Consider the following 19076-nt stretch of genomic DNA (forward strand, 5'->3'; position numbering starts at 1 on the left):
ATAAAACAGCTGATGCAGATGCCATACACATACAGCCAGGATTGTAAGCTGAGTCGGCTTCTAAGGGCCAAGATTCCAGTCCCACTAGTGCACTGATTCAGTCAGTCAGTCCTCATGAGTCACTCTGAAGCACGATTAAATCTCAGGGTCAGAAATGGGGTTCAAACTGAAGATCCGAAAATCAAAACAGCCAGCCACCGGCTCTTACCTCAATCTCAGTCTGAAAGGGCAATCCTGCCTCTCGGAATCTCAGACTGAGACTGTGTGTTGAAAGCTGTTTCCTTCCATTTTATAATCCTCTCTAGGCCTTGAATTAAAGGCATGCACTGCCCGATTTCTGTGGCAACGAGTGTGGCTACTGGGATTAAAGGTACATGTCATTATAGCTACATTATGGTGTGTATTACCATAGCACTGGCTGACCAGTGGGACTGTTTCATTCTCAGATCTTCAGGCAGTCTTTATTTATTAAAATACAATTGAAATGACACTACACTTCCCCCTTTTAGTCTAAAATAAAAAAGAAGGCTATAACTAACATAATAAAACTATATATAATAAGTACAATGACTATATATAATATATACAGGCAATAAATACATCAACAAAGTATAATCCATTGCATTTGATAAATTCAGAGGAAATATTTCATACCTATCCCATATTGGTGGGTCCAAAGTCTTGTACCTAATTTACTTTCTATGACAACTTGCTTTCTGTGTCTGGTAAACTATAACTATAGCTATCTAGTATTCAACTCCCTCAGAGACCCAAGAAAGAAATAGTATTAACTAAGCAGGAAGTGCAAGCAAGCAACTTCTGAATATGTGAGTAATGACAGAAACAGCTGGCTGCCTGGACAGTCACCCAAAGTTCTTCTGCAATATTGGGGCATCCATCTTTGGCCTACAGGCCAAGCATATTCAACACACTGTTCTGTGAAGCAGGATACTTTGTGTCCTGCTTGTCTAATTAGGACAGCATACTGTCAGCAGACGAGGTAGGGACATTTTCTTGCCCAGTTGCTTACTTTTGCCACAAAGAAAGTAAACTCCATGTGGAGTTTCTTCAGTACCCATTCTCTTCTCTCAAGTAGATTGGTGCTGCCAGGAGCAGACATAAATCATTGTCATAAAAAGAAGAACCTAGGTTATTAAAACATCTTAAATGCCATATTCTGTAGATCTCTGAAGTGTTTGAAGATGACCTATCTATATAAATTATATCTTGGTTTGAGCTTGAAAGCATACCTACTGTGACTACAAGTTTGATTATAGGAGGTGATTAACTGCTAACCTATATTTTTATTATCCTAAACAGTTGATAATAATTTTCAAGGACTAGAAATTTGCATTATATTGTTAGTTGAGCTGTATAGGTACAATACCTTGAACAAGATTAGAAATGTATGTACAATATGTTTTAACAAAATTAATCTCAAATTTATATCAATATACAAAATTTTCATACAATATACAAAAGTAAAACATTAAAACTAACAGTTGCTTTTTAAAAGTAGATTCAATAATCTACCTTTTAATCTTATCATATTTATATCCTCCTTTTTCTTTTTCTTTTCCTTTCTTTTTTCCCTTTTATTTATTTATTCATTTACTTATTTATTTTTCTTTTGGTTTTCCAAGATAGGATTTCTCAGTAGTTATGGAGCCCATTCTGGAACTCACTAAGTAGACTAGGCTGACCTTGAACTTGAACTCACAGAGATCCTCTTGCTTCTATCTCCCCAGTGCTAGGATTAAAGGTGTGTGTCACCACCACCTGGCATTTAAAAAAAAGAAAGAAAGAAAGAAAGAGGAATCTTGAATCTTATTTCCTTTGTTTAACTTTATTCCTGACCATTATCCATAAAAACTTGTAACCAACACATTGAACAAAAACAAACATCCATATTTTGGGAATGTGGGCATAGTTTTCTAGGCTACTTCCTGCTGATTGGGGGTGCTGATAATCTATAGGGACCGAAAGAAAATTATGGATTACGGAGTATTCTGTGAGGCTGGATGATCTCAGTCAGCAGTCTTGAAGCTGTTCTGGATGTAGAACTCAGAGGAAACTGCCACAAATGTACTCTGAAACATTAGGTCATCTGTTTCCATTGGAGATTTTTTTCAGTGGGCTTTCCTTGATTAAACCTTATTTTTCTTAACCAAGATTGAACCCATAGCCTCTTACTTCCTGTGGAAAGAAAAGTAAAACCTCTTCTCCAAAGTAACATATCTTTTGACTTCAATTTTGAAGTCAAGGCATTTTGATCAAATCTTATTTTTTCTTAATCCAGAATTAATCCACAGCCTCTCACTTCCTTTGGAAACATAAACAAAATCGCTTCTCCAAAGTAACATATCTTTTGACTTAAATTTTGAAGTCAAGGCATTTTTAAAATATATATGTTGGATTAATCCAGCAGCATTAATAATCAAATGTCTTTTAGCAGCTGTTGCTCCTTCCTCAGCAGTCAAACAATTCAAAGACAACACAATAACATACAGCATCCAGATTCTCTTCATATTTTCCATCTTTACATGGAAGCTAAGCTGGGGCAGATGGGAGCTGGAAGCCTTAGTTTTCTCCCCAAACCAGTAGTTAGGTTTGGGTTCCTGTTCCTAGAGCTGGAATTCCAACCCCAGCCCTAGCCTGGGCTGGTGGCTAAAAAGCCTCAGGCAAATAAATGGCTTTTTCTTTTTTTTTTTTAAATAAATGGCTTTTTCATAAATTCATGCCACAAAAGGTTGGGTGCCAAATGAAGCATGACTTATAAAAACTCAGGGTCAGAAACTGGGGTTCAAACTGAAAATCCAAAAAGCAAAACAGCCAACCACTGGCTCTTATCTTGACCTCAGTTTGAAATGGTGATCCTGCCTCTCAGAATCTCAGAATGAGACTGTGTTGAGAGATGTTTCCTCCCATTTTATAATCCTCTCTAGGGCTGAGATTAAAGGCATGCACCGCACAGTTTCTATGGCAACTAGTGTGGCTACTTGGATTAATGGTGCATGTCATTATGGCTATTGGGATTAAAGGTGTGTGTTACCATAACCTAGTCTGTAAGGCTGACCAGTGGGACTGTTTTACTCTCAGATCTTCAGGTAGTCTTTATTTATTAAAATGCATTTGAAATGCCACTCTATTCTAGATACTTGTATAATATATGAATGCTGAGATGGCCGTGCCAATTCCTTCACTCAGAAGAACTGAATTTTGAACAAAAGCAGATGAGGGGCTGGTCCACTTAGCCATTGGAAGAGCAAAGTTTAGACATTATTAGCACCAGGAACTGCCCACATACACCTCCGGAGTAATTTCTAGCCAGCACTCTGCAGTCACCCGTAAGAAAGAGCACCCATTCTTTTCAGAATGAAAGCCGAATTCTGAATTCTACACGGTCCATCTTCCCCAGGCACAGCCAGTCAGCTGAGACATATATGCTAGGAAACCGAAAGGGTTTATAACCAAATATAATTAGGAAGGCATTTTAAGAAAATGAACAATAAATCCATAAGAGAAGCAGACATGATCTGTGGATGACAAATATTTCTACATAAAAGAACTGTAAAAGAATGTTCTGGGAAAATAAAATTAATAATTCTAAACAACAGCAACAAAAACCATCGAGGGGTAGATTGCTTCTTTTATACAAGAGAGGCAAAGATGGGTATGGAGATGCTTGCCTGTGATCCCAGTGCCTGAAAGATGGAAGTACTAGGGTCAGGAGTTCAAGACCAACGTTGGTCATATAGCAAGTTCTAAGTCAACCTGAGCTACACAAGCCTCTATCTCAGAAAGAGACAGTAAAATGGCTCAGCAGACAGAAAGGGACTGGGCCTAGTGGCCTGAGCTGGTTCCCTGAATCCCACAGAGTGGGAGGAGAGAACTTTTCAGAGTTTAACTTCTGAGAGTTATACTCTAACCTCCAGGATGTAACACTCAACACACTCACATACACACATGGTGTATACATACATACATACATGCATAAAGGAAGAGAACAAATCTTTTGAAGAGGACTTTCTTCAAAAACAGAACAATTGGTACAGTCAAAGTATGATTTAACTAGATTTGCTTGTGCCCTTGCAGGAACTTTCTAGAACTGTTCCTCTCGGTTGGGTCAGATGTTTAAAAGTTGCAGCTGTAGGGAAGGGAGCTGTGATAACTACCCAGCTTCAGAATGCTGCTGGTGCCCACACAGCATGCTCCAAGGGTCCTGTCTATACCCGGAATTTCCAGACTCTCCTGTTGCCTGTGGCCTAAGGAAACCACTGAGCAGAGACAAGAATTGAATCTTTCAAACTGCACTTCGTAAAGAAAGCTGTTGAGCGGAAGAGACTGGACTAACAGCCTAAAAACTGACCTTAAGTCTCATCTCTTACCAAAAGATCATACAGGGGGACACAGGCAGTCTGTCATTCAGAGGTCAGTCTGTCCCCTCTGGGTTTCTGAAATTTGAGGTGTCCACGCCTCTCGTTATCATTCCGTGTGCTCCTCCCTCATTCCATGGATCTTTGGTCCCAAACACTGCTTGAAACCCTGAACGCAGAGACCACTAAGATGACCCAACAGGTAAAGGTCTTATTGCCAAGCCTGGAGACCTGAATTCGACTCCCCAGGACCCACATGGTGGAAGGAGAGAACCACTTTCCAAAAGTTTTCTGTCCTCTAAATTACATACACAAATTAATAAATGACATGTTGGGGGGCCATGAATCTACTTAGTGTCTGTCAGTATCAACCCTCTTCAGGGACATCTGAACTGGGAGAGTTAGCTCAGAAGAAGAAATACATGATCAGTGTGTGTGTTAATAGTGTGTGTGTGCTAACTTCCTTTTGCAACATGCAATACAAATGTGTGCTTTATACCGAATGTGCAAGTGACTGACCCTATCATACCAGCTCTACTGCTGGCAAAGTCTGGTTTGTTCCTTTATAGTGTGTGCTGGATAGTTTTGTACCAACTAGACACAAGCTAAAGTCATCTGAGAAGAGGGACCCTCGATTAAGAACATGTCTCCCTAATATTGGGCTGCAGGCAAGCCTGTAGAGCATTTTCTTAATGAGTGACTGATGTGAGAGGGCCCAGCCCACTGTGGGTGGGACTACCTTGGGCTGGTGGTCCTGGGTGCTATAAGAAAGCAGGCTGAACAAGCCAAGAGGAGCAGGCCAGTAACCATGACCTCCAGGATCCCGGCTAGCTTAAGTTCCTGGCCTGACTTCCTTTGATGATGGACTGTGATATGGAAGGGTGAGCCAAATAAACCCTTTCATGCTCACATTTTTTGGTCATGGTGTTTTGTCACAGCAATAGAAACCCTAATTTAGACATGGTGACTCCCACCTTGTCCCGGCTAATTATGCAACAGTCACACTTGCGCTGGAGGCATTACACTGAAATGTAGTTTATGACACATGGCATGACTTAGGGAAGGACACTAAGGGGAACACAGTCAATCCCACATCTGAGCATAGATGCGGATAAATCTGGTGAGCCAAAGACAGCTTGCAATGGCCACATGCAGAGGACTGAGCTGAATCTCAGCTGAGAAAACCTAGCAAGAGAAAGGCTGGGTCGGGTCTTCTGGGAACTGCAGGACACCCAGTCCTAAGGAGAGAAAAGCTGGGTCCTCTGAGAAGAGGAGGACACCCAGTCCTAAGGCTGAGTAGAACACACCTCTCTGGTTCCAATTAGCAGATCATGCCACCAAGTCATTTCTTTTCTTTGTGAAGTGGGGGTGTAAGGGAGGGTCGGTACCTTTAGTCCTCTCCTCCGTCATAGACAGAACCAGCTCACCGCACAGGGTAGAGCAGGCCTTGAGCTAGGACTGTGAAGGTGAGGATGGGTCAGCTCACCATCTGACCTTGACCAATCAACTCATTTCTGAGCCTCAGTTTCCCCACCTAAAAATTAAGCTACAATTATTTTCGTGGGGATGAGATTAGGTAGCCTAGGTGAAAGTCATTTCCAAGCTGCTGTGTCAACCATCATTAAGGGTGCAGCTCAGTCACCTAGCTGAGAGCACCCAGAAGGACAAGAGACCCACTGGAGAGCCCTCAGGAAGTTAGGTCCACAGGGAGAGGAAGGCTCGGGCACTGTCAGAACAGACCACTAGCTGAGAGGGACCACCCTGAAAGTCACAATTTCCAGAGAGTCGAATTCTGAGGAGGCCTCTGTGTTGGCATAGCCAAGTCCAGCCAGGTGCTAATGAAGATTCTGTTTTCATACAGAGGCACAGGAATGCCTCCACACAGAGGCCAGCCTGGGGAGAGGAAAGTGGGTCATACTCTTAGATTTTTCATCGGTTTGTGCTATCTAGACCAAGTCATTCTACTCTTTGCTTAGTTCTCTGGCCTGCCAAATAAGGCAACCAATACCTACTTGTGGGAGACACAACTTTACATTTGTACGGAGTTTTATTGAGATGCTATGTGTCCTTCTCTTTAAGTCGATCCTTATTCATCTCACCAACCACCTCTTAAGACCCAGGGCATAGAAGGGACCTTATGTGACAAATGATGGTGTTTATTATGTGGCAGGTGTTGTATGACATACTATACCAGTATCTTATTTTTTTTATGTTTTTTTCATATTTTTTATTATTTTTTCTTTTTTTTTTATTGAGAAAAGGAGAAAAAAAAAACAAGTTTCCACCTCCTCCCAGCCTCCCATTTCCCTCCCCCTCCTCCCACCCTTCTCCCCCTCCTCCCACCCTTCTCCCCCTCCCCCCACTCCTTTCCCCCTCCCTCTCCAGTCCAAAGAGCAGTCAGGGTTTTCTGCCCTGTGGTAAGTCCTAGGTCCTCCCCCCTCCGTCCATATCTAGGAAGGTGAACATCCAAACTGGCTAGGCTCCCACAAAGCCAGCACATTACGTAGGATCAAAACCCCGTGCCATTGTCCTTTGCGTCTCATCAGCCCTCATTGTTCGCCAGTATCTTATTTAATTCTCTACTACAAGTATAATTTATCTTCTCATCTCTACTTGGCAAACGAGAAAATGGGTTCAGAGCATGGAAGAAAGTCACACAGCTAAATAGAACCAAAGCTCCTAACTGTAGAGCTTTCTGATCTGTTGAACTGCAGGTGAAGGCATTTTGAAAAACAAAGCTTAGAAATTTCCATTAACAAGCAAGGCATTCCAGTTGGTGTGAAGAAACTTTAAGAAAAAAAAATGGCCTTTGCAATAAGGTAAAGTGTTAGAATTTGGACTCAGTAATAGCAGTAAACTTCTTCCAAGCAGGTGTTTCGTTGTGTTTGTCTCTAAGACAAACAAGATTTTAGGATAAGGAAAATTTAGATAGAACTTGGTAACTAGATATGGGCTGAAGCCAGTTTATCCAAACCACAAAAGCGACGCACCCATCCAAAAAATGAAATGAATGAGTGAATAAGTAAATAAATAATAAAGTCGAAATTTAAAAAACAATACAAGTCAAAGAGCCACGTCTCTATGGTTGTTTCAGTGCCGGAACACGAGGATACACTCTCTGTCTCTCTTCGTTGAACTCTATGGTCCGAGGACAACGTTGCGACCCCGGAAGCGGTCCTGGGAGGTCAGGGCCCAAGATGGCGGCGCGCGCGGCGTGCATGGCTATGTGCAGGCGCCTGCAGCAGGTAAAGGGTGGGCGGGGGACAATGGCGGGCCCAAGGCGCAGTCGCTGGGCCTCGCCGCCACCCGCTGCCCGGCCGGCTCGGAGTCATCCTCCGGAGCTGTTACCTTGGGTGGTTGTTCTCGGGATGCAACACATTGTTGAGACAGGAAGAAGAACTGTAGGTCGCTAGAGCGGGAACGCTGAGAAACCCTCCTTCCGCGTCAGGAAGGGAAATGGAAACACGCTGAGCCCCGAGGAGACAGAACCAGCTTGGGATGAGGGAGCTGAGCGGGGGCCGGGGCTCAGCAGCCCCTGCATCGAGCCGTGTCCTCCCGCGGGGGCTGGGGGGGATGGACGCGAGGGGCCCCGAGGGCGGGCTGTGGTCGGAGCGCCCTCAAGAGGCTGTGAAGAAGGAAATCCTGCCAGGCGTCACAGCGTGGGGGAGGTAGAGGCAGGCTACATACTGAGATCCTGCCGCAAAATAATTAAAAACAAAACAAAACAAAAAAAAACCTTAGCTAGGGTTTCTCGGGAACTTTGGCCTCGCAGCCTTTGTTTCTCCAGTGGCCATTCAGTAGTTTCAAAAATTAAGCTGAGAACTGGACGTGATGGCTCACACTGTAATACCCGCACTTGGAAAACAAGAAGAAGATTGCCACCAGCCTGGCCTGCGTAATGGGACTTTGTTTCCAAAAATAAAGAAACAAGGCCAGCACTTGGAAGGCAGAGGCGGGCAGAACTCTCTGAGTTCAAGGCCAGCCTATTAAAAGCTCCGAGTCAGGGGTTAGTGCTATGAGGACAGTTTGGATCTTAGGCCTCCTGCCAGCAAAGGATTCATGCGAGGTCCCAGCCACACTTTCATAACCACCAGTCTTAGGAAAAGTCTGTGGGGCTGGAGAGGTGGCCAGTGGCTAAGCGTGCTCGCTGCACAGCTGTGAGAGCTGGGCTTCAGCCCCAGGAGGGTTCAGCCTGGCAGCAGCCTAAGGCGCAGGGCTTCCGTGCTCACCTAGGATCCCAGATACCACGGGTCCCAGGAGGGCCCCTGAAGCTTCCTCTCCTCCATATGAGCCAAGAAAACTCAAGTTTGGTCATGGGAGAGAGAAATAGGGGGAGACGGATAGAGGCTGATGCCCGACAGCTTCCTCCAGCCTCCACACACTGCACCTGCACACACGTGCATGCATGCAGACACACAGATGTAGACATCCTTTACAGAAAAATAGGATGCTGGAGACTGAGCTCTTTGCACTGATAAGAAAAGCTCTTTCCAGCCAGACCTGCACACACTCACACCCTCAAAGGTTACAGCAATGGCTCACTTGGAGGTGAAAGCAGATTATTGGGAGCTCAAGGCCATTAAAATCTACCCAGTTAAAGGCCAGGTTGTGCTGCGTGCAACCCTGTCTCAGAAACAAACAAGTAATTCAGAGGAAGAATGTGACTGGGAGGTTTCGGGATCTCCGATGCAGGAGAGCTTACTGTATGAGTGTAGTGAGGAATGGCACGCTCGCTCCTGCCTTGTGCCTGGTTCTCTTCCTGGCTTCTCGGGCAAGGAAGGTGGGAAACTGTTGTCTCACAGCGTAAGTCAAGGACATGAAAGCATGGGCTGGTTTTGATTCTGGCTTGTTTGTTTTGAGATAGGGTCTCTCTCTGTGGTCCTGGCTATCCTGGAACTTGCTGTGTAGACCAGGCTAGCCCACACTCACAGACCTGCCTGCCTTTGCCCCCCAAGTGCTGAGACTAAAGGAGTTCGTTCATTCAGCACTACGCCAAGTGCAGGCTGTTTTAAATGCACCCATTAGTTGGTTGATTAAGCTTTGCTGTGCTCCCTGCTGTCTTCATCTTTGTTGTATTTTTGAATGTTTTGTTTTGCTGCTCTCTAGGGTTGCACTGTTCAGTCTTGAGAGTTTAAAGGATTACCGAGCGGATGAGAAACAGTGCAGTTTGCCTCCTAAAACAGCCCACCAGGGGGCGCTCACTGAAAGGGTTTGGGCAGTGCTGAGTAAGGGCCATTTGGCCTGTTGTAATGAAATACAGCGTGGTGTGTGCTGTATTTCTCTACAGGCAAGGTGCTTTAGCCAAGCAAAGATTAGTCTAGTTGTTAACAGATTAGATTATACAGACATGTTGTTTTAAAGAGATTTTTGTTGTTCTGTTTATTTCTGAGACAGTTGCTCAATAGATCAGGCTGTCCTTGAACTCGTGGATCCTCCTGCTCCACCTCCAGTCAAAGACACGCACCACCGTGCCTAGCTAAGTTGTGTTTTTATTTTAAATTCATTTGTCTGTGTGTTTACTTATGTGAGTTTTCTGTGCACCACATGCTTGTGGTTGCCCATGGAGGCCAGAGGGCACCAGATGCCCTGGAACTGAACCAGGGTCCTAAGAGCAACAAGAGCTTTGCTTTTGAAGAAACCTAGTTTGGCCGTTTTCATGCCCTGTCTCTTCCTCTGAAAAATCGAGACCCTACCTTCTGACTCAGAGTGGAAACCGCCAGTTCTCTGGGAACTGACTGTTTCTGACACCTGCCCCTCCGTTCTTCTTAGGAACGTGGAAATTTGTCTGTGAATGGTCCCAAGAGCAGCACAGCCCAAACTGGTGGCCTCCTGCTGTAAGTATGCCACCTAGTGTGCTTAATTGTACTACAAGATGGGCTCCGTGCTAACTGAGCCTCTCTTCCCCTCACAGCAGCACCAGTATGAAGTGGGCACCATGGTCAAACCTGCACATGGATGTTCCAAAGGATTTGACCAAACCTACGGTAGGTATCCCCATTAGGCAGGGCATGGCAGCACAGGCCTCTGGCCCTGGCACTCGGGAGCTAGAGGTACGCTATCCTCAGTCACACAGCATGGTCAGGGTCTAGCTGGGCTACATGCACCCATCTCGGAAAATAGCAGCAGCTAAGGAATTACATTAACAATTTTTTTTTCCTGATTATTTCATTCCGGCCTGTTCCCAAACACCTGCACTTCTTTATCCCAGAATACTGGCAAATGTGCACTGCAGACTGTCTGATGTCCTTGGAAGCGCCTGTGCTATTTTTCATGCTATCAAAGTAAGTCCGAAAGGAATGTATTTATCCCAGAGCACGCTCTTGCTCTTAGCTCAGCATAATTCAGGAGTGCGATAATCAGTGATGCTAAATCCTTTCTGCAGCCTTCAGGTCTTTTCTTTTGACTATTGAGCCTGCGTGCACAGTGCTCTGTTGACACTGACGCAGTTTAAGACTAGGCGCTGTCTAGCCTGGGCTAACCTTGAACTCCTAATCCTCCTGCCTTCTATTAAGTGACCAAGTTACAGCTGTGGCGCTACTCCTAACTCTTTACCTGGGATTTTTCTTTTTTCTTCTGTTGTCTTGTTATTTTTTTCAAGTCAGGGTTTTTCTGTGTAGCCCTGGCTGTCCTGGAACTCACAGTATAGACCAGGCTGGCCTTGAACTCAGAGAGCTCTGGCCTGCCTCTGCCTCCCGAGTGCTGAATTGGGCACGTGGAGTCATGCCATCCATAGTGTGCAATTGCTCCTTTTTCTTTATTCACTTCATAAATAGTAGAAATATTGGGTCTGGAGAGACTACTCAGCAGTGAAGAGCGCCGACTGCTGTTCCAGAGGCCCGGGATTCAATTCCCAGCATGGCAGTGTAGGCAGAAGTTTCTATCCCACCTGCCAGTTCCCAAATACCCAACATGGAGACTCAATATTAGTTACAAATGTTTGGCTGATTGCTCAGGCTTATTACTAATTAGCTCTTACAACTTAACTCATTCCAATTGATCTATATGCTACCCTGAGTTTCATGGGTTTTACCTCTATCCCATTTTGTTTGACTCATTTTCCATCTAGCTGGCGACGACTCTGCCTCTGCCCTTCTTCTCAACATCCTTCCTTTGGTCGTCCCATCTACTATTCTTCCTGCCTGGCTATCAGCCAATCAGATTTTTTTTTATTTTTTTATTTATTTATTTATTTTTTTTTTTTTTGGTTTTTCGAGACAGGGTTTCTCTGTGGTTTTGGAGCCTGTCCTGGAACTAGCTCTTGTAGACCAGGCTGGTCTCGAACTCACAGAGATCCGCCTGCCTCTGCCTCCCGAGTGCTGGGATTAAAGGCGTGCGCCACCACCGCCCGGCTTCAGATTTTTACTAAACCAATTTGAGTGACAAATCTTTACAGTGTACAAAAGGATTATTCCACAGTATGGCAGCTCACAACTGTCTGTAACTCCAGTACCAGGGGATCTGGCATCCTCACACAGACATATATGCAAGCAAAACCCCAATATACATAAAAAAGGAAATAAATCTTTGAAAGAACGAAAGTGTTCTAAATGCTGACCTCCAGCTCAGATGCTACAGGCCATGCCTGTATGTACAAGGTGGCAGAGGACTGGAGCACTGTTCACCATGCAGCATGAGAACCCAAGTTCAGATCCCCGGCATACACTTGGAAAGCTGGGGGCGCAGCACATACCTGGGATCCCAGTGCTGAGGGGAACTAGACAAGGAGTCCCCTGGGACTGGCTGGCCTGCTGGTCTAGCCCAGTCAGAGCTCCAGAGTCAGTGAGAGGCCCTGTTTCAAAATACATGGTCCAGCCAATGAGTTGACCCAGTGAGTAAGGAAATTACCACCAAGCCTGACATCCTGAGTGCAGTCCCAGGACCCACAGTGTCCTCTGACCTCTGTGTGTGTGCCATGGCATACACACAGACAAGTCAGTGCACTTAGAACGTTTTCTTATATTACATTAAAAACCGGGAAGGGTCACTTGCCATCATCCTGACCAAGTCCATTTCCCAGAACCAACATAGTAGGAGCAGACACGTGATCCTTAGACAACCTCCACACGCATGCCGTGGTGCTGGAGTGTGCGCACAGATCACACACACAAACACTGTCTCTTTACTGCTTGTCCTGACCACTTGAGGACCTCCGAGAAATCAGACCTCGTAATGTTAGATGTCTTACCTATTCCAAGCTAAATTGACAGTGATCTCAAAAACATCTCCAGAAGTCTTTTGAGATTTGTTGCAAATTCACAATAGCTTTAAAAGCCAATAGAGGAGCTTGAGGCTAGCTCAGTAAGAGAGTTCTTGCCTAGAACTCTCCACTGCCACAAAAACTTAAATAAATACATAAAACCTAATAATACATAAACCCTACAGGAATCAAACAACACATCTTAGGACTATAGACCCTCCTGTACATCCCCAATTTTAATTAAGATTAGTTAATTCTGTTTTTCCAATCATCTTATTTGGAATAATTGAGAATAGATGTCTGCCTTTCTGTTTGTTAAGTAGCTCTCTTTTCGGGGCGAAGTAATTTAACCCTGATTCACTGGCTTAGTAACACCATTTACCAGTTTAGTGACTGAAGGAAATGAAGATAATTCACCCCTGGAATAAGTCAGAAATGTCAAGCTCATTATCTCTAAGGTCTTTAGGTATTAGTGGGAAGGGCCAGCCAGTGTCATAACATTTTAATTAGTCATGAGTAATTTCTGTGTGAAGGCAGGCCAGCTGCACATGAATAACCCTAATGAAAAAGGATGACTAAAACCAGCTGTATAGCAGCCACAGAGTTTAGCAGTTGTGGAGCAGTGTGTAAGGTTTTGTAAGCACTTTAATTTGTGCCTTTGTAGCCCTTCCCTGCAGAAATGCCTGAGCTCTAGCACAGGTGTCAGTGCCCTACCTTACACACGAGGACTCGGGCACAGGTGTCGGTGCCCCGCCTTACACACGAGGACTCGGGCACAGGTGTCGGTGCCCCGCCTTACACACGAGGACTCGGGGCACAGGGGCCAGTGCCCCACCTTACACACGAGGACTCGGGGCACAGGTGTCAGCGCCCTACCTTACACACGAGGACTCGGGGCACAGGTGCCGGTGCCCCGCCTTACACACGAGGACTCGGGCACAGGTGTCAGTGCCCTACCTTACACACGAGGACTCGGGGCACAGATGCCGGTGCCCCGCCTTACACACGAGGACTCGGGCACAGGTGTCAGTGCCCTACCTTACACACGAGGACTCGGGGCACAGGTGCCGGTGCCCCACCTTACACACGAGGACTCGGGCGAGCGGAAAATCCGAACTCTCACTGTTCCACTGCCAGTGGACGACTCTCCAGTCCTGCTCACAGACCCTGAGTCCTTTCTCACAAGAAATCCGGGGCTCTCTTCAGTGGATTTTGACAGATTTGGAAGGTCATTTTGCAGATCTGTGTGACATTGGAAATAGCTAAACTAGTAGTTTTAAAACATTACTTGTCGTTTTTCTCATTAGCAACCTCTGAAGTCGTTCAACCAATATTACGTTAAATTTGATGTTAATGAAAATCACAAGAACCAAAACAAGAATTCTCCTTTTTATTTTAGATAACCGTTTCTGATGAGCCAGACACATTGTACAAACGCCTGTCCATTTTAGTGAAAGCCCATGATAAGGCTGTGTTAGACAGTTACGAGTATTTTGCCGTGCTCGCTGCTAAGGAACTTGGCATTTCCATTAACGTGTGAGTATGACCTTTTCCAACCTGACTTGTCTGCTGTGTGTGATTAGCCAGGGACCTAACCATGATCCCAGTAGGTCTGAGCTTGTAAATAGGATCAGTTTGCGGGTGAAGTTGAATCCTGTCCTCTGTCACCCTGAGAAGCAGTGTTGCTTTGTGTCTGCTGGAATTGTTAAGTACTAGAATGAGCGAGCAGGAGAATTAAAGAAACAGTTTCTAGAAATTGCACTGGTGAGCAAGCCCAGGAAGTCTTGTGTGGGATCTTGAGGAGAGGGAGGCTCTGAGGCAGTGAGGCTTAGACTCTTTGGCTGCCCCTCCTTTATGTGCAACCACCCTGAGCAACACCACCTCCCTGGGAGCTCCGAGGAAGGTGAGCGTCGGAGGCCTGAAGTCTGAAGGGCAAATTGGAACTGCCTCTTGGTACCTGCTCCTTCTGGTGTTGAACGTGGCTCGTCTGAGGCTTTGCCAGCCTATCCTTGTAGCAAAAGCAGAACACTAAATTGTTTCCAGAGCAGACTGTAAATGATCCTAACACTGTAGACATCACAGTTGTGTCCAGCACCTGTTGCCACTCTTCAAACCTGGCATGCTTGGTACATGAGAGAGGGACTTAGGAGCCACCGGATGGCATGGGGAGTGCGGATGTGCTCATTGTTGCGTGGCACTGCTTGATTGGGGTGGGGACGGTTCCTCCTGTTATCTGCAGTATTTGTTCTGGCCTGAGCTGTGTGAAAACAGCTGTTGCAGGTGAAGTCAGTAAGTGGCAGTTAGTGCCTGGAACCGCGCAAGTCCGAGCTGCGGACTGAGGCTGTGCTTTGATAGCAGTGACTCATGAGCTTCATTTCAGACATGAGCCACCAAGGAAGATAGAGCGGCTCACTCTCCTCAAGTCAGTGCACATCTTCAAGAAGCACAGAGTCCAGTATGAGATGCGGACGCTCTACAGATGCTTAGAGGTGGGTGTCCTTCACCCACACCCGAAACTTCGTTAGCCTCCTTTCAGCCATGAAAGCTGTCCTAAGAGAGAAACAGACTTCAGGCCGTTCTTTAGAGAGGTGTGGACTTCGAAAAGAATTGCAGGGCTGGTGACGGCTCAGCATGTAAAGACAATAAAACAGCACTGAAAAAATTTTACTTACATTTCAAAAGTTACTGTCTTACACAGTTCACCCAAACAAATACAGTGGCTCACACCTATAATCCCAGCACTTAGGAGGTGCAGGCAGGAGGATCAGGAATCAGGATCATCCTTGGGTGTGCAGTGCATTCAATAGTAGTCTGGGCTACAGGAGACCATTTCAGACAGCAAAAGCATAATAGAAGTAGATGTTACACAATTCTAGCCAGCTGTGGTGGAGTGCACCTGCAGTCCAGCACTGTAAGACAAGGATGGGAGGGTGGGAGGGCCAAGTCAAGCTTGGAGGCTACACTGCTGCATATAGTGACCCTGTCTCAAAAAGCAAAACAAAGAACTGGAGAGATGGCTCAATGGTTAGAGGACGTGAGTCCAATTCCCAGCATCCACACTGTGGCTCTCAACCATCATCTGTCCTCCAGTGTCCTCTCTGGCTTCCGAGAACACCAGCACATGTGCATGGTACACAGACATACATGCAGGCAAAATATCCGTATGTATACCATATTGTATTTATTTATTTATGAATTTATTTGGTTTTTCAAGACAGGGTTTCTCTGTGGCTTTGGAGCCTGTCCTGGAACTAGCTCTGTAGACCAGGCTGGCCTCAAACTCACAGAGATCCGCCTGCCTCTGCCTCCCGAGTGCTGGGATTAAAGGTGTGCGCTACCACCGCCTGGCTGCATACCACATTTTAAAGGAGAGCAGACAGTAGTTCTTCCCACAGGCTGACTGGGTCTCTCTGGCTATGATCCTCAACAGGGGCTTTTCAAACGTTGGCTGTTCTTTGTTCGTGCATCTGCAGGTCAGCGTTGTCACCATTCACGTGTACACTCGAGTCAGACTGACAGCGCTGAACTTCAGGTCTTGGCGCCTGACTCGTCATTTATAGAATGGGAATAATAATGGGGCCTGTTTGATAAGATTGGTAGGACATGCCGTGAGGCTTTTGTAGCTCGCTTGGAGTATTTCCCTCGTGGTAGCTGGCAGCAGTCCCTGAGGCAGGGCATGTGGATCTCTTGAGTTCAAGGCCAGCTTGGTCTATGAGTCCCAGGACAGCCAAGTCTACACAGAGAAACCCTGTCTTGAAAAATAAAAAACAAAAACATCTATTTGTGGGGCTAGGCGCACATGTTACTACCCATGTGTGGCGGTCAGAGGACAGCTTGTGGTGGCCAGGTCTCTCCTTTGACCACGTGAGTGTCGGGGTTATACTCGGGTTATCAGGTGTAGAGGGCAGTGCTGGTACCCACTGAGCCATCTTTTTGGCCCCTACATGGTTTTCAAAAGGCTTCTTTACCTTTATTACTGCTTTGTGTGTGTCTGCCTATGTCTGTGGGTCACGTGTGCCTACAGCCGGCAGAGGTGGAGCAGGAGTTACAGATGGTTGTGAGGGTGTGAGTCCTGCAAGAGCAGCCAGGGCTCGTAACCACTGAACCAGCCCTCCAGCCCTCCTAGATAGTCTAAAAATGACATTCGTGTAAGATTTCTTAGAACAGGCTTCCTCACTGAAGGGAACATGGTGGGAATGGCAATGGGACAAGACCCACAAAGATCTGTGATCTGGCATTGTAGCAGGACATCTTCATTTTTCCATTTAGTTAAAACACTTGACCGGATGCACAGCCAACGTCTACTTGGAGTATATCCAGCGAAACTTACCCGAAGGGGTTGCCATGGAAGTAACAAAGGTATGGGTTGAATTCCTTCCTCAAGAGGGCAGGCTGGGTTGCTTTGCTGTATAGCCTTTTCCTAGCTGTGGGGGTGAGGACCTGTGGCACACTGGGCACAGTGTTAGGCCCACCCCACCACTACCCAAGTCCTCATTGAGCCACCTTGGAAGTCTCCGTAATAGTTGCTTAGACTTGGGGACCACAGGACAGCCCCCCCCCCAGAGGTCTCTTAGGATCAGACAGCTCCTGCACACGCCTATGCTCCCTTCTCTCCTTGAAGGCAGGGAGATCAGCCAGAAGCAGGAAACATGACAGGTCATGAGAGCGGGTCCATTTCAAACTCTGCACTGCATCCAGTTTGACTTGTTTCTGGTTTTAGACACAGATACAGCAATTGCCAGAACACATCAAGGAGCCAATGTGGGAAACGCTCACTGAGGAGAAGAAAGAAAGAACGTCATAGCCTCGGAGGTGCCACTGTGCCTGGATCTGAACTGAGCGGGCCTGCTGTGGCTTACGGGGAGACTGCTCCAGCTGAGGGCAAGCCAAGCCCGCCTGACTTTGCTGATGAGTCCTTACACCCTGAGCAGCTGCATAGAGCCCGCGTGGCAGCTTGGTCTCAGAAGAACCACTGTGCTGTCCTTTTCTACCTGCCATTGCTTGTGTTCTGATTTGAACAAGCGTTAGCAGACATCTATAACCTAAAATAAAAAATGTAAATTTAAACACTTGCATAGCTGCCACTGACTAATTGTGCTGATTTTATTTTATTTTTATTTATTCATTCATTTGTTTTTATTTCTCAAACTCAACAGAGATCCTCCTGCCTCTGCCTCCTAAACGCTGGAATTAGAGGCGTGCGTCACCATGCCTGGCAAGTTCGTCCTGATTTTAAATGTTTACTTGTTCATTCTACAGAAAATGAGTGATACATTTTCACAGTTTTATTTTGAAGTTCCCAAAACGACCTATGGCTAATTGACAGCTGAGGGGTTAGCAGTTTTCCTCTGTGGTCCAGCATGCGCTGGAGGTAGCTGTCAGTCAGTGACCTGACGACACACAGGAGTCTCGTAACCCAGGGACTTCAGAGCCACTGCACATGGCCACTGTGGAGTTTGTGTTTACCCCTGCGGTTCGTTCACCCAGCTCCCCTGCAGCTTTGCCCTGAGGACTGAAGGATACCAAGGACTAAATCCAACCAGGGGCTTGCAAGTACTGCTCGGCACAAGTGAGTATTTTTCTTTGGTTTCTTGCAGATCTGCGTTCTTGTTTGGTAGGCGTCCCTGCCTCATTTGAAGATACCTACTTATTTGTGAGATTCAGTTGTTTATAAAGCCCAGAGTGAGGCAAGACTACACTGGGCTGAAAGGTGCTTTTTTTGCTTGGTAAGAAGAGTGGTTGGGATGGCAGCCCCAAGAGAACGCTTTTAAAGCATAAGGGGGCCTGTGTCTTGTGTGGTTTCCCTCACTCCTCTGTTCCCTTACACTGAATGAATCTCCTGACCTAATATCAGATGTCACTGTTCTGAATGCATACTGCTTATGTGCTAGACTCCATCACTGCCATCACCACGGACAGAATTACAGCCTGTGCTCTGCGACCTTCCCCTCGCTCGGGTCGGCTGTCTCTCACACAATAAGCCTGGAGTGTTCTTATCCCGGGATAAGCCTCACTCAGGCAGGTGCTCTGCTGGTCTGCCAGAGCAGCGGGCTGCACGCTTTATCTAAAAGAGGAAATAAAAAGAAGTCCGGACCCACACGTAAGATTCTGGAGTTTTGAGGACTGCTCCTCAGGAGCCACCATGGGCAGACCTTCATTTCAAGCTGTTTTCAGATGATAGACAAACCAAGTTACTAAGTTTAGTCAGACATAGTAACTTGAACTGGCAAGATGTGGACTGGGTGAGACCCTACAGAACTTAGTTCACTCCAGGAACCCACGCAGGAGAGAGCTGCCTGGAAATTCCCTGACCTGTGCATATGCAAACACACTAAGTAAAAAAGAAACCTTAAAATCTCACTCTGAAGATACAGCTGACAGCAATCCCCCAGAACCCACATCAAAAACTGGGCACTGTGGTGCAGTCCTATAATCTCAGCACTGAGGAAAAGGGACCGGAGGGTCCCTAGGACTTGCTGTAAGCCAGTCTAGCTGAACTGGCA

At 46.1% G+C, this 19076-nt stretch overlaps 1 protein-coding gene across 2 annotated transcripts; it reads left to right on the top strand.

Moving 5' to 3' along the window:
* The first annotated feature begins 7535 nt into the window (after positions 1-7535).
* Positions 7536-17645, top strand: Mrps10 (mitochondrial ribosomal protein S10). 2 transcript variants are annotated; one of them, XM_075980894.1, is made up of 7 exons: positions 7536-7621; positions 10146-10210; positions 10288-10360; positions 13973-14109; positions 14954-15062; positions 16843-16932; positions 17294-17645. In XM_075980894.1, the coding sequence occupies exons 1-7, from the start codon at positions 7574-7576 to the stop codon at positions 17375-17377; spliced, it is 606 nt and encodes a 201-aa protein (XP_075837009.1). In that variant the 5' UTR covers positions 7536-7573; the 3' UTR covers positions 17378-17645. The 2 variants fall into 2 exon arrangements, with proteins under 2 accessions (XP_075837009.1, XP_075837010.1); XM_075980895.1 differs by having other exon boundaries at positions 10291-10360.
* The last annotated feature ends 1431 nt before the right edge of the window (positions 17646-19076 follow it).

Source organism: Microtus pennsylvanicus, chromosome 7 (assembly GCF_037038515.1).
Source record: "Microtus pennsylvanicus isolate mMicPen1 chromosome 7, mMicPen1.hap1, whole genome shotgun sequence".
In the NCBI taxonomy this organism is placed as follows: Eukaryota; Metazoa; Chordata; class Mammalia; order Rodentia; family Cricetidae; genus Microtus; species Microtus pennsylvanicus.

Bases quoted from the DNA above. Each gene is read 5' to 3' on its own strand.
- Mrps10 (XM_075980894.1), top strand. From the start codon at position 7,574: ATGGCGGCGCGCGCGGCGTGCATGGCTATGTGCAGGCGCCTGCAGCAG. The intron at 7,622-10,145 runs GTAAAGGGTGGG...CGTTCTTCTTAG, and splicing joins TGTGCAGGCGCCTGCAGCAG to GAACGTGGAAATTTGTCTGT. The intron at 10,361-13,972 runs GTAGGTATCCCC...TTTTTATTTTAG, and splicing joins AGGATTTGACCAAACCTACG to ATAACCGTTTCTGATGAGCC.